The sequence below is a fragment of the Watersipora subatra genome, chromosome 2 (genome assembly GCF_963576615.1).
Source record: "Watersipora subatra chromosome 2, tzWatSuba1.1, whole genome shotgun sequence".
Lineage (NCBI taxonomy): Eukaryota > Metazoa > Bryozoa > Gymnolaemata > Cheilostomatida > Watersiporidae > Watersipora > Watersipora subatra.
Window position 1 is genome coordinate 67,494,111 of NC_088709.1, and position 16,152 is coordinate 67,510,262.

Here is a 16,152-nt window from a genome sequence, read left to right on the forward strand (position 1 = left end):
AAAAATTTTTTTTATCACACACTGTTTCAAGAAAGTTTGTTCTCAAAGTTTAATAATGAAAAATGAAAGGTCTAGGGTGAAAAGCCTTTTTACCCCTCTCAGTTCTTTTCACTGCCTCTGTATCAACAGCAGCACTCCATTCCTATTCATACTGTAAAAGGCCTTTTCCAGTGATGAATATTTCTAACCGCGTCCTGATACTGGCACCGTATCAAAAGACAGAGCTAAATTACTACAGAAAGAAGTTTTTAACGGTGAGAAATTAGTTGTAACCAGAACCACGGTTTCAATGAGTTTTGATTGGTTTTTAAAATATTTTTGATTTACAAAATAATATGCTACATTTAATTTAGCATTTATTTAGCATTATACATACTACACAATTACCTAGAGTAGTTTATTTTTAAAAAGTACATTGTTTTAACCAGATTAACTTTGTTTAAACGTTTACCAAATGTGCTACAACATAAATATATTTTCCTACAATGTTAAATTAAAATTAAGCTTGATTATGTTTTTTAAACTAAGTTTTGACAAGCCTGCTAAAGTTTTGTGCAAAATCCATATTTTAATTTAATGTATCGGGTTGAACAAAGGCAAGTAATTTAATACTAATATTAATTTTAAAAAATGCAACAATTGACGTGACAAAATTGACTTTTCCTTTCACCTCTACACTACAAACAGCCAAGTCTACATGTACGTACATGCCAAAATGTAGTACAAATAAGTTTACACCAATATTTCCTCTAGTAGGAAACGCACTATCGCGGTATCGTCAATATTTTTGTGGAGCAATTGTAGCAATATCGCGTGCTTCGTAAGTTTTAGCTCCTAGTTAGTCTCTGCGAATTCTTCCTACTAAAGACGTTCAAATTAACAGTACTAGTGGTTTTCATTAGAGTTATACATTGTTAGTCAGCTGTAGTATGTTAAATCGCTCATGAACAAAAATAATTATTGTATCTTGACAATAGAATTCACCGATAGCACTCGGTAGCTTATGTCAGGCCGCCTCACTAAGACGGATATAAAAGGTTGGAGGACTCAAGCAACGTGATTACCTTTAGTGGCTATCATGTTTTCAATTGTTCATAGATTCTACTTGCTATGGTTTATGGCATACACATTCTACACTATAGGTAAGTGATAAACATATAATTATTGTCTCTCGTATTTAACGTGGCTAACGTGGACGAACTTAATAGATTTAATATATATGGTAAAAACAGACTTCATTCTCTTCCACCTGCTACTTATTTTACATAGCTCTGCTTTCTTGAAGGCTTTATTTTCGTTACCACGCAACTGTTATCTGGCGATTGAATCATACATATGACAATTATTGTTATCGTTGATAAGAAAGCTACTACACTCAGTGTTCTACTGATGCTGTTTTGCTCTGATTGGGCTTTGTTGTAATTGCAACTGAGTTTGTTGCATTCAGTTGGGTAATTATTTGCGCTTGGTAATGGTGTTTAATCAAAATGTAGTAGAGGAAAGAATGGTAGCTTTATATGACATCTAAATTAATTGTTCCAATCTATCCTTTAGCTCAAGACAGCCATTCCTCACCATGCTCACCTGCAGCCAATTGCACAGAATGTCTCTTACAAGGCCCGCAATGCACCTGGTGCAGTCAGAAGGTAGGCTGCTCCCATCTGTATGCCTACACCAAACAACAATATAACCTATCACTCATTCGTGGTATTATCAATTAGTGCAGAAAGGCAGATAGAATCTATCATCTTCAATCTTCCATCCATTACTAGGCCAACTGTCAGGTGATGAGGCGTGATGGACAGACACGATTCACTCAATTACCATATTGCTGTAGCAAACAATAATGTTTATTGTTTAGTAGAACTTCTAGACTAACCTTCTAGAGAGTTGGGTGCTAGAGAGTATGCGATGGTGATTGGATAGGAATCTGCACTATATTCATCTTATAGTCATTCAATGAGTCATTAAGGAAATGCTTCCTCCAAAACAAAACTCATTAAAAATATGAAATCACCGCTAGTCGTGTGTCACAGCTAGTAATATAGGCCAAATTACTAGTTAATGCATGTCTAATCTGACAAAATCATGCCGCTGACTTTTAGTTCATTTTTTTGTTAAAAATATATTAGCAAAGATTAATGGTTAATCAATGGCATTCACCACCAACTATTCCACATGGTTTTATGACTAGTACTCTGGGCTGTCTAGTGTAGCGTAAGATATCACCAGGTGTAATAGCTACATGTACAACTATTCTAATACATTGTATGGCGATGGATTAGTGCAGGTAGTAGCATGCTGAGCTGGTAGTCTTGATGTTATGAGTTAGAATCTTGTACGTTGTAATCTTTTTTCCATTCTCTATCATGGCTTCAGATTTTTTTATTGGTGTAAACACGGATAGGTTTGTGATAGCGTGAACATCGGTATCACAGATGATCACCGACTGTGGGATTTGGCCTGCTGCTGACATACCCCTGTATAGTGTGCACCAGCATTTAGTAATAATTAAAATGGGTATAAGCTACTTGATAAAAAATATAAAACTACAATAAATATCCATTTAGTAAATAAGCACATTTGAAAAGTAAGAAACTATTTTCAAATCATAATCAGAATGTTTTTATTCTGAATAATGCCGGAGAAGTATAATCGAGTAAATCAATACAATGATTTGTGAATACAACACAGTTAGGATTGTCAGAAACATCTCAGTGTCGCATTTCAGCTGTTTGCTGTTCAAGCCTTTCTTACATAAGAAATCTATTTAAAAATAAAATTAATTGTTATGAAGCAAAATTAAAAAAAAACGTTTTTAAACTAATCATCAAGCTTAATGTCATTGCGTCACCCTGACTCATCTTCCTGTAGCAGTTCGACCAATGCTCTGGCTGCAGGCCTTCAACTTCAATACTGGTTACTAGGTTAAGAAGGCCTATATGCAATCATATATAGGTCATTAGGTAAGCTTCACCACTTCCTTTTCGGAACAATATTATTACTTCTGTTGCTCCTATTTACAAGCATCATTTACTAAGTTTCCGTGCAGTAATGGCACAGTGACACACTCCACAACGGAATGCCCTCAAGGAAACACTCATCATGTCCCGTTACAGTGTTGCTGTTTAGAAGCAAAACAACCCTGCCATGCGTCATCTTTGTGCCATGGCAGCAGTCTTAGTGACCAACAGCTTCGAACTTGTACATGCGCATCATCATTCTTGCTTTCCTGTTGCTGCATATACAGACCTATGCCCTGACATAGGCGTCACACAACCATCACTCTACTATAGGGTCATATGGAAACATGGTCTCCTTGTCGGCGCAGCGTAACGCTTCTGCCATGGTGCATCCAGGTTTCGCTATGATGTCGCCGTATGAAAACTTACTATATGTCAGTAAGAATGAGTACTTCCAACCCAAGGAAATGCAGCAATTATCTCTTAGATTTTGTCCGTAGTTTTGCCTCAGCACTGAAAACAAATACTTCATACTATATCCTTGCCCGCATGCCCATATAGCATCACAGACTATTTCCTTTAGTTGCTTGTTAGACTAAGGAGTCATGCAAATTATTGTGTCTATATCATACTAAGTGACATCATCGAAACAGTAGCCTTGTGTTTCCCTGTTGGATAATTATTTGATATAAATATTTACATGACAGCATCTGGTATTTTTATAAACATTTAGGGTACAGACTCTGCTTCCCATCGCATGCGAGCCGTTCAACTACAAAATGTTTAGAATTTACCAGCAATTCAATATATCAGTGGCTTCAGTGCCTTTCTGTTTGTAAATATAGCCCATGTTAGTCTAAGGTTACATGTGTACTGGACTTTACCCGCTGCTCTACAGACGCTGCTATCATCATACAATAATTTGAAGTTAAAATACTTTGTCTTATAATTTGCACTGAAACATTCGTAGTTTTTATCCAAAACTTTTAGACAGTTGATTCTATAAAGCACTAAAGTAGGAACACATTTTATGTTGTCTTAGAATCATGTATTTTGTGAAGTTAATAATGGTGGTTTTACCGTATTACTTCACTGACTTTGGTAGCTATGTAAAACACATCGATAAAGTTCACAGATTATATTCTAGAAATGGCAATTTTTGTCTCGTAGAAACAACATGAATTTGATAATTACAGAATAGCTAGTGATACCCATATGATTTTATTGCAAACTAATCAGACTTATAATTAAGTCTGTATCATTAACTATCAGCTCACAATGCAATAGCATGCTTTTTATCATAACAATGAGCCATGTTTAGAATGTTAGATTTAAACTGTTTTTTTCACTATACTCCAACATTTCGCCTTTTTCCTAGCATTTTTAAAGATATTGTGGTGCGACACCCTTGCATTATAATATTGCCATAAGATATGAAACAAGTAACTCTATCGCCATCAAGTGTGATAATTATTTCAATATTAATTATAAAACATATAGAAGTCCTAAGCATATTGGAGGCTGCTGAAAGGTTATAGCGCTAGTGTCTGCCAAGCAACGAGTTCGCTTCAACCTGCTCTCTATATCCCAATCAGTGACTTTTATGCACATGAGTTCTTACTAGGATATTTTTATTATAATTTGCAGCTTTTTTGGAATTATTGTTATTGATTTTGTTTAAGTATTGTTTCATTATGAGTTATTTAATATTTTTTCTGAGTGACCAAGTCTGTCTTATAAAGCGAACCACTTTTTTGGCACGCTTCTGGCGTACTTTTAAACCCTACTCTGTGATTATCTACTGGCCAATCACAACCACTTATACATGTGAATACGCTAGCATCTGATGGTCAAAGCTAGCATCTGATGGTCAAAGCTAGCATCTGATGATCAAAGCTAGCATCTGATGGTCAAAGCTAGCATCTGATGGTCAAGGCTTGTGAATTTGCTCATTGCTATACCCTTTCAACAATCAGTCAATCACCCAGAGCTACTTATAACCAGGTGGTCCTGATGTCAGACCCTGTCCGCTAACACCGATGTAAATAAGTAATGTGGTTAGCGACAAGAACCAATTTTAATCATGCATGAATCATAATCTTTTTTTTACAAAAGGTAAAATATATTAGGAATTATTAAATTCTGCTATGTCATCGTGTGTGTGCGGCCGTTAGTTCACATAAATGTTATACGTTTCCATTTTTTTTGACCGATTTGATCCAATCTTCACACACATCTGCTCCGTGCCTTTTACCAGATTGTTAAAATATTTGGTTTCAAAACTCCATCTGGTTCTTGAGAACTAGCCTCTTGAACACCCACCTGTGGACTATCTAATTAAAAATGAAAGAGATTTCAGGCTTACTGCGAGTAGGAAATAAGTAAATTGTGGTACCAAATGTGTCAGCTTTGACTACCGTACAAGATGAATTTATTCGCGGAGTTATATTTCGCGAAAATTGTCTTTTCATGCATATTCGCGGACGAATTTATTCGCGGCTGAAAACTGCCACTCTCTAGGAAAAGTTAACTCTATTATGTCTAGCAATAGAGTTAACATTACGCATGCGCGGCTGCGCGCATTGCGCGTTCCGTTTTCTATTTAGCTTACAACTATGGGTGGATCGTACTAAGCTATAAATTCTTTGTTGCGTTCAGAAGTTTTCACGAATATTCACAGATTTGGAGGCCTTTGATGAACCAACAATTTGTGGTAAGTAATGAGTTTTTCACATTTACTAAATTAGTTGAATCTTACTTTGGTTCTTCGGTAAAACGCAATATTCATGTTTTCCATCCCTACCAATTCATTATTTGTTTTAGTGTGAGAGAGAGATTTTTCATCATACACGGAAGAACAATGATTGCAAGGGTGGTGTATGTCATTTTTAGAAGATCACGAATCATTCAGGGAAATCTGGAAATTCAGATAGAAGTGACCGCAGCTACTTACGAGGAGAATATATCTGATTTAAAAAAAAAGAGCAAAAACGCCTTTACGAGCACAAATCTTTGGCCAGCCGGCAGAACTTTGCAATAGTAAGCTACGAAGAGAGTTCTGATGATAACTTCCTTACCAGCCATGTAGTAGCAAGAGAATCGTCTTTAACATCTACCCAAGACAGTAACAGCGATGTAGAGCTGCTATTACCAAAATAACTAGTCAGAGAGCGCCATTACACGCTAGTATTCACTTATCAAGAGTATCAGTTTAATTTTTTTGCTCTAGACAACCGCAATATAGACTAAACTGTTTATATTTACTCCATTCATCGTTTGTAAAATTTTATTTGTACACTCAAGTTTGTAATAAATTATAATATAGCTATACATGAAATAAAATATATAATTTAATCATGTTTGCTGCAGCGATATCAAAGAGTTGTTGTCAATGAAGGGGTCTAGGTTGACTGGTTGCTTCTCTGCCAATATTCCTGCCTTGATGAATATTACTACTTGTCTCTAGTTTTCGTAATCGGAGTAGGTTGTTTTATTCTCAATCTGCAGTAAACACAAAAAAGAAAAAAATCTTAACAAGTGTCAAGGAAGTACAAAAACAATAGCTGAAGTATTTAATGAAAGCGATCAGTTTTTAAACAAAAGAATTAACTAATGCAGTTAATAATGGAAAAACGTATCTGCACAGCACATCAAATACATACCATAATGTCCAGATCAGAATCATGATCGTCCTCAACTTCGGTATTCGAGATTGATGGAGTTGATTTCAATGTATAAAGACTAGGAGAGCTGTTTTGCGATGATGAAGCCATGCCGAACTACTTGTAAAAACCTTGAATAATTTTGTAAAGTTTGCTGCAATGGCAATAAAACTCGGAACCCCGGCAATGATTTTAAAGAAGTTTTGGAACTCGGCTACGTTTAGTACTTCTGCCTAGTGGCTATTTTTGCTATGGCGCCATTCTGCCTATCTTGTGACAACCTTGAATAATTTTGTAAATAAACGTGATGCATTGGCAATGGTGTTAGCTCAAAGCCTAGGCAATGATTTTAAAAATGTTTTGGAACTCACCTATGTTTAGTAGTTATATTAAAAACTAGCCTAGCGACTAGTTTTCAATTTGATGCAGTAGTTATTCTCCCTTGTGATAAAAAATAGAACTAATTATTCACGGACTTTAATAATTCGCGGAGTTGACTGCTCGCGAAATCGCGAATTTTTATATCCATCGGATATTTTCATCCTGTACGGTATATACTGGTACTCTATTTTTTAACCAACTTGTTTTAGTTTAATGAGGAGTGCTGGTAAAATTTGCAACACCCAGCATCTTCTAGAAAGTTGCTGCTAGCATATCATTAACAGCCTGCAGTGTCACTTATGACTGATATAGGCGTTTTCTCGCTCTACATTTAAACATGACAATGGGTCAGTTCAAATAGCTTAGTGATGGTAGATGATATCGTTTGTGCGCTATTCGACTTTAATGATGGTGAAATATACTTTCATATGGTTTACAAATATGTTAAACCGTTGCATTATTTTAAGAGAAGATTATAAATATTCAGTAAATCGTAATGTTTTCAACGCATTGTGCGAATAAACATTTCTCCTAATGATTTGCTGTTACAGGAGTCGTCTAACCTTTGTTGCTATTTTTAAAATTACTGGTACAAATGTATCGATACCGGTACAAATTTAAAAATGAGATATCAAACTGTCTCTGTCTGACCGAACGGAGAGATAATGTCGAGGCTCTTCCCATGCAGACAGTATAATTGTCCATGTGAGAAGAATTGGCCTTGACTCCAGATAAAGTCATTGAACCTTACAAAAAATATTTCTTAACAAGGGCATCGTAACGCGTGGCCGCATTGGTAAAATAATCAGCGTGCGCTATAGCCGGAGCGACACACACATCCACACACATACTTTGAGAAATATATATGCATATCAGGTGAAACTGGACAATCGGTTGAACCAGACCATTCACTACCCATATTGGTTGGTTTAACGAGGGTTGACTGTTGTAGGCTCTGGCACTTCATTGACTGAAATCTGACACTGATGTTTCACCTTTATACTTAGTCTATTTGTTTAGAACATTTTTGCATTACTCATGTGTCTAATTCCTCTATCATCTAGTATAGTTTTTTGTATCCTAAATGATACAAGAATCAATGAGCTCGGCTATATGATACTCCATTTGCGACTAACTCAAAGCGGATAAGGGTTGTCAGAATTCCACAAACCATAACCTTGATCGTCAAAATATAACTGCCCGGGAGTATTTGTATCATAAACGGGATATGATTCCCCTTGTCCATTATCGGTGCCCTAAACTATGCGCCTATGTAGCGAGGCATTTAATCAGGGGCAATGACACTTACTAATGGCAGTTAGATAGTCATCTTACAGCTGGGATGACTCCACGTTATATGAGCTTGCAGAGCGCGTTATAGGAGCTTGCAGAGCACCGAAAGGGGCAAAACAAAGGTTAACTGATTTGCAAAAGGGTTGATTATAGCCATGAGTAATTTAACTGTCTCATATGAGATGAGTTGCCCAGAACTGTAAGAACACAAAGGATAGTTCTTACTGAGAGATAGAGCTGCCAGCGCAGAACATTTTGTAATGTTGATAATAATATCCATGGACAAGTTCACAGAAGTTTTTTTAATTTCCTAAAAAATAAAATTGCTTTTGGATTCCTACCCGCATACTTGTGAGGTATATATGTAGACAAAATAACAGAAAAATGTTGTTTTGTAACATAGGGTCCGTGATAAGCATTTGTTTAGTTTTCTATCAGCTTTGGGTCATTTTCTACATGTATATCACTTTCCTGTGGTATGTGGGATTGATATATCACAAATGTGCAACAACTTGTATGTGTATCCCGGGCACGTTTGCTATAAAGCAAATGTTTGGTTATGAAAGTCAGAAAAATTAACACTTTTTATAATAAGAGCCGTAACTGTCCGTCAGAAGTCATAGTTGAAGTTTGGGAAAAAGATTACATCGCATGAGTTTTGAACTCATAAAATTTAGATTGGTAGACCGACATTTTAGCACTTATGCGAATTGACTGTCTTCCGGTATTGTACAGTAATTGCGCAGATAGTTATTCTCTGTGTTTTATCGTCACACGTGACGATAAAACACAGTACACTGGGCTGCTAGGGTGCTAGTATTTATAGACTGCAGACTACTGCTTTTAAGCCTGGTTTCCATATACGCCGCAAGTAGCGGTGCCAGAATCACAGGGCTATATGCGGTGAATTGGGAACCTATGCGCTGAGTAGGGCTGATGGTTGCCAGCGGTTAACGTAAGAGTTCATGCTGTTCAACTTTCTCAAAGAGCTGCAGGCAAAACCCTCCAAAAATGCACTGTACAGGTGAAGGTCAGCGCTTTCGTAACAGCATGGCGAGTGGTCATTTTATGTGATAATCGGCGACACAGGTTTATGTTAACATAAGCCGCCGAGCGACGCAAGTGTTTTACTGCGCGAGATTAGGCTTTAAGCCTAGTTCACACTATATCGCCGTAGGTCCGCGTTTTTTTCGCGGCGTTCATCGTCGATTATGTGGACAGTAAACCGTCGGAAAAGTTTGCAGCTGTCAAACTTTCTCAATATTTCGCCGAGCATCAACGACCGCCTTTCAAATGTGAACAATTTCCGCGATAGTAGCTCGCGGTCGCTGATAGCGTGATTTATTTATTTCCATTTATGACCATTGCTGCTGGACTAGTATTTGATTTCAGTCATGCGAAAACAAAGATGTTTCTTCCTGAAAACTTAAAGAAAAAATGAGAACTCTACGTCACGGAGTATCCACTGATGCAAACACGGATGGGTTTGTGATAGTGTGAACATCGTTATCATCGACAATCACCCAAGTATTGTGACATCAACACCGAGATATGGCGATATAGTGTGAACCAGCCTTTACAGACGCCTTATCATGCATCGTTTAGCTACTGTCATTGCTTGCTAACTGACTCAGTTATCGGTATTAATGCCAAAACCACTGCACTTTTTGTAAATCTGGCAGTGAGATGTAATTGGAATCCGATCGCATGTACCCAATCACACACCCTCTACAAATAAATAATCCAAAAGCATCTCAAGTGAACAGCTGCCACTCTTAATGAGTCGCTCCAACTTGTTGAAACCATTGTTTGCTGAAGTGAACTACTTCACTATTTCCTGTTGGAAGCTTTGTCCCAAATGAACTCCCTTATTATCCATGCACAACGCAACGCTAATGATTATGCGGTTTCCATGGCAACATCATGTTGTTAGTAGTATAGAAGTTACTTTACATTAGCGATTGAGGCACTCATAATGGCATGACATTTGATAAAAACACTCTTTAGTGTCTAGACTCCCTTGGACCTCCAACTAAGTCCACCAGTTGCTCTCAATATGCCTTGCCTTTTATTTATTATGGAAATCACCAGGATTTAAACCTGTATTCGACATGCTGAGTTTTCAAGGAAGCATGTTGTGGGTATAACTGTGGTTATATAAGACTCTTCTTATCATTGTGATGAGATAGGCCTGAAGCTGGAGCCTTTTGGAATAAGTTTGGTGGGTGGAGATTTTAGACTGCCTAGCGAAAGCCTAAAGGCCGTAGGGCACTAGAGGCGAATTCTGAAGGTTTCACAGCACCATATTGGGCAAATATTTGAATGAACTCTCTTGAAAGTGCCTTGAAACTTACAAACACTAATGCAACCTTCTATTCTGGAATCACTCTTTGTTATGTGACTTCTCGATATAAATAGTATATTTTTTAACATTTGCTTTTATTAATTTTATTTTTAAAACGGTATTTACATACTACTAGATCGTGTTATATTATTTTATGATGATTCAGTTTTATTATAAATAGTAGTGATAAAACTACTTCTTTCCTGTATTTGATTTTTACTTTAATAAATTCCAGTGACAATCTGCTGGCCAATCACAGCACAAAATGGGTTGGCGATCAAGTTCTAATCTATACCAGTACCATTTTCACTACTATTATAGGTGTCACCGCCAGGGGTGTAACCTGGTGGCAACATGGCACATATAGAGATCTACCACAATGCGGGGTTAAACTACCAGATTTCTTACATGCAAAAGGTTAATATTGCTCTGCCCAAAGGAGAGTGAAAAATATAGGCTAGGCGACATTTGCTTCGCCTATGAAAGGGTTAAATTTATCTTCCCAAAATTTAGACGAGCTATTTAAAAAATACAACTCTACCCTCTATTTGAATGTCACCTTTAATAAAGCGCCACTATAGAGAAAGGGTTGTAGAATGAGCGTCGTGGAGTTCAAATAGAGGTTTTACAGTATATATACGCATATCTGTTAAACAGAAAAATCAGCTAAACCACAGGCCAACTGTAATAGGCTGTCATGCTGACACCATACAGACTAGTGTTTGGCACCAATGCCTCACCTTAATTTTTGAGTTGCATCACTTTCCAAATTCACTTGATATTTCTCCTTCCGTTTCAGATTTTATCTGAGATTCTACCCTGACTCATTGTAACTTGATATTCTCTAGTGTGTATGCCCACTTATGCCTAAAATCAATTTTCTCATTGACAAGCAAACTCACAAACATGTCTTTGTCAGTCAGTGTAGCATTTATTTGATTAAATTCTTTCAACCCGTTCTGTGGTCCTTCAGTGTAGCATTGACAAAGCCTAGAGAGAATGGCTCACATTTTTTCAAGCCTATGGCTTGTAGGCTATTCACAATAGCTGGTATTACAGTATCTCTATTCTCTAGCCCAATGAATGAGATCATTCGCTACTGTCAGCTGCCACATTTCTTTCATCAAATTGAGCAAAGAGCCACATATGGACAAATGTTTATTTCAAAAGTTCTCATGTAGGAAATTCTAATGAAGACACGTAATAAAGGTTATGTCATCAGAAACCTTTCAGAACCCTGGAAATAGCATTAGTTTCAAGTATTGAATTTTTATAGGCTGTGATCCGATGAGAAAGGTGCATATCTTCCACTTAGTGCTTGAAAGTTTTATAGCTTGTTAAGTACAATTAGCAGAACGAACTTTATTTAAGACTATCGAAGCACTAGAGGGCTGCACCTGTCAATATTTTGAGCTGATGTCAGCTTCAGCGGCATAGTGCATGCCGTCTATGGCTTCTCTGCATTTCGATATTGTCAAGAAAGCTTTGTGCACCCATGAGCTAATGTGTTGGTGACTAGTGGATTTTTGCATGTTTGAGAGTTGCCTAACATAATAGCCTAAGGAAGTCATTACAACCATTTTTTAAGAATTGATAAAACTGAGGATGATGGAGTGTAACCCTCAGCTAGGAACTTTGTCGGTCAAAGTAGAATCAAGGTTGGATCTAGTAAACACGGTGAAACCTAAACAGAGTTTCAGCATGCATGTTCACCCTGCGTACCCTCTGATAATTGACCCCAGAGTGCCCTAAGACATCGACTTATGAACACATAAGTTCATGAAATTTGATCGACAAAAAGGTTGTGTCGTGACAGGGTTAGTAATACTGGGCTACTGTAATAGGCTGGCATAGCATCAGCAAAGATCGACACCAATTTGAACGATGCATGTGAATCGATACTATTTAAAGTGTCGATTCTGTCCATTTTGGAAGAGAGTCAGGCCTAAAAGATCAATCAAGTTGTGTGCAAAAGTAGATCTAGCATCACAAAACAATAAATATGACAGGCTATTTGTGAGTGCGTAGGAATATAGTTCCAGTTATAAAATAAAAAACTGTTTTAATAACCTAAAATATTACACAAATAAATGTGCAAGTATGCAATTTATGCCATCGATTTGGCATGCCTTCATAGATTGCTATTTTCCTGATAAAAGAATATTTTATCACAATGAAAAGTAGCCTGTTTTTGCATGTTTTATAGATTGAATATGATAAACAAAATTCTATATTCACTTTTACAAACATTTTGGCAAAATCTGCATCATTGTCTAGTGAACATACTCTATTAGTGTACTTGATCCATGTAATTCACCCTAGACAGGGCTAACCAAGTATATATTCCATGTGTGAAAAGGAAAATGACAGTCATTTGCAGTTTGAGCTGAAGTAAGGCTATGATAGATACATTCAAGCGTCTTCTGCATCATCAAAAAGTTCTGCTCTCTGAACGAGACAACAAAACAACTGACCCTACTCTAGCAAACAGCTAAAGCATGTCTTGTCATATCATATCTAAAGCATAACTGATGTCTGTGGTGAGTCTAGCTCTTTGGCATTCATGCAGCCTTACTAGCATTTAATAACCATTTCTACATTGTCAGAGCATCCTAATTAGTAGCTGAGTCAGAGATCTGATAGCTAGTATACCTCCAACACACCTCACATTTTCATCAATGGCTGTTCTTGTATACATTCACTGTTTTATTTCTTGTTACAGTAGTCCCCTAAAACTGACCACTTTTGGTATAGTAGTCTCCCTCAAACTGCCTACTTTTGGTACAGTTGTTTCCCTAAAACTGCCCCTTTTGGTACAACAGTCTCCCTAAAACTGCCCACTTTGGTACAGTAGTATCCCTAAAACTGCCCACTTTTGTTGCAGTAGGCTTCCTAAAACTGCCCACTTTTGGTACAGTAGTCTTTCTGAATCTGGCGACTTTTTGTACAGTAGTCTCTCTGAATCTGGCGATTTTGGTACAGTAGTCTCCCTAAACTGATCGTTTTTAATACAACTGTTGCACTAAAACTGTCCAGATTCAGTGTAGGCCTCGTTGGTTCCTAAAGCAGTGCATACCAACTAGGAGTGCTGTTGTTCGCAGTTGCAGGAATTAATTTTCATCTCGTCTATTCGTCAAAAGTGAATTTTTTAGCGTCATCAATCCTGAAAATGACCTGCGAATTCCACTTACCCTCAAGGAACCACATTTTAATCCCGATAAAAACCGGGATGGAAGCTGCAAAAAGTCAAAAATCCTAAACTAGGTTGTTTTTTTTATAACTTGCTGCTGTGTGAAAACATTAGAATCTTCTCAGAATGACCTTCTAATAGCATACTGTTTTCATATATTTTGAATATGTCCATTTTTTGTTGTTATGAGCCTTTTTGTTTCTGTCAAAACAAGGGTTATGAGATTTCCCTTTTCGGTCAAAGGGGGTTCAGCGATGAAAAGGTATAAGGAAGTGCTATGCTAGAGTCTCACCAACGGTGTTAATATCCTCCCTAAAATTGCAACCTTGTTTAGAACAAATTGTCTATGTGCAAATAGTAATTTAACTATGAGCAGATGTAATTAGCAAAGCAAATAATTCTGCAATTCAGCGCTACTTCTTTTCCTACCAACCGAGTCTTCCCTTTATATAACATGCTGGTCTACATCATGATTCCTTATGATATATGACCTAAGCCGCATTCAGCAAAAATTGGATCAATATCATAAATAGGAATGAAACACATAAAATGTGGCAGTATTGTGAATACCTTCGGTTTACTAACTGCACTATATACTATTGATTACAGAGTTAGTGTTGTTGCTTCCACTGGGTTATGCTGCAATTGCCATACACTAGTAGTTGCAGGAAGGCTGTTACACTAAAATCTGAATATTTTGGTAAGCAATGAAATGAGACACTGTATTTGTCAGTTTCTAATCTGCTGTTGAGTTTTTAAGCGTTTAAGTTATTTTCGTATTAAAGATCTTTGTTATGAAGAGATGAGAACACTTACTTGGCTCTGTCAAGCACCATCTGTTTCATATGATGTGATAAACAGTGACTAACCTTAAACCATAACTGTCACGAACAACTTTTATTGTATTTTCTAGGTAAATCAGACACGCTGATTCCGATTTTGTACTCAAAATAAAGATTAGTCCACTAACCTTCAAAGTCATTTAGGCTTTTTTAAAGCGTTTCAATATCCGTTTCGAAAACAACACAATCGGCATTACAAGCTCCGCCCATAAATATGTGACGAAACCTAGCTTTTTCAGAAACGGAAGTTAGGAAAGTTTAGTCCGATTTAAAATAATAGAGATGGGTGTCTTAAAACCCATTATTATCTAAATCCAGCCTGTAAAATAGTTTCAGTTTTTTATGAAAGGGATATAAACTATTTAAAATTGCTCGCAGCTTGTTACATGACGTTTAAATGGGCTGGACGCCGAGAAAAATGAGCTCAAAAAGCGCGGTTTTATCACGAGCTAGCGTTGTTATCGCGCTTTTTAAATATGCAATGCTAAATAGCTTATCTACCTTTCAGAAAAGACTGATATTATTTTTAAAGCTGGATTCAGATATTAATAGATTTTAAAACACCCATCTCTATTATTCTAAATCGGTCTAAACATCTCTACGTAACTTCTGTTCCTAAAAAGCTAGGTTACGTCAAGTATTTATGGGCGGAGCTTGTTATGCCGATCGTGTTGTTTTCGAGACCGATATTAAAACGCTATAAAAAATCCTTTATTACTCTGAAGGTTAGTGGCCTAATCTTTATTTTGATTACAAAATCGGAATCAGCATGTCTGATTTACCTAGTAAATACGATAAAAGTTGTTCGTGGCAGTTATGGTTTAAATACACTCTGAAGCCTATTGGACCTGCCATTCAATAATAAGGCACATTCTAAGTAAAATTACAGGAATCCGTCACTTTTCAGACATCATCATCAGATGCATGACTACCAGCGCTCCCCGCTATAAGTGAAAATCTGAGAAATAAAAACTGAGAGACTAATTTCCAGTAAAGGCTTTATTTTCATTAATTGTAAGCGTTTTATTCTTTTTGGGGTCCAAAAGACGATTTTGAGGGTTGAAGGCATTTAAGAGACAAGATGAAGGATGTCACAACCACTCTGCACTTTCACATTTCACAAAACGTAGCAGGAGGAAAACAGCGAACTGCTACCACTGATATCATATTGGTACTCATGAGTGATTCTCACTCCGCCAGAGTATAAGAAAGCATTTCTTATTCTCTTTGTTTCTCATTTTTATTGATTGTTCATGAATGTTTTTCTCCAGCAAAGCACAAAATTCGCAAACGGTCAACTGTTAAGTATTAAAGATTACTGAATTTTTATTCATTTAATTTTTGCCTGCTGTATGTTTTTACACTGGTAAAAGACAGTCATTGTGATTTTTTCCTTCTGTAGGTGTGTGGCACTAGTAAATGAGACGGATGAGTTAGATTTTTCAATCACTACAAGAACCTTTTGCCGCTGCCAACC

The 16,152-nt window shown here is 36.9% G+C and overlaps 1 protein-coding gene across 1 annotated transcript in view; it reads left to right on the forward strand.

Moving 5' to 3' along the window:
- The first annotated feature begins 826 nt into the window (after positions 1–826).
- LOC137386912 (integrin beta-6-like) overlaps positions 827–16,152 on the forward strand; it is a 54,715-nt gene continuing 39,389 nt past the window's right edge. The window contains exons 1-2 of the mRNA XM_068073135.1: positions 827–1,142; positions 1,555–1,646. Of these exons, the coding sequence (XP_067929236.1) occupies positions 1,079–1,142; positions 1,555–1,646 (156 nt within the window). The 5' untranslated portion in view covers positions 827–1,078. The remainder of the gene's footprint in view (positions 1,143–1,554; positions 1,647–16,152) is intronic.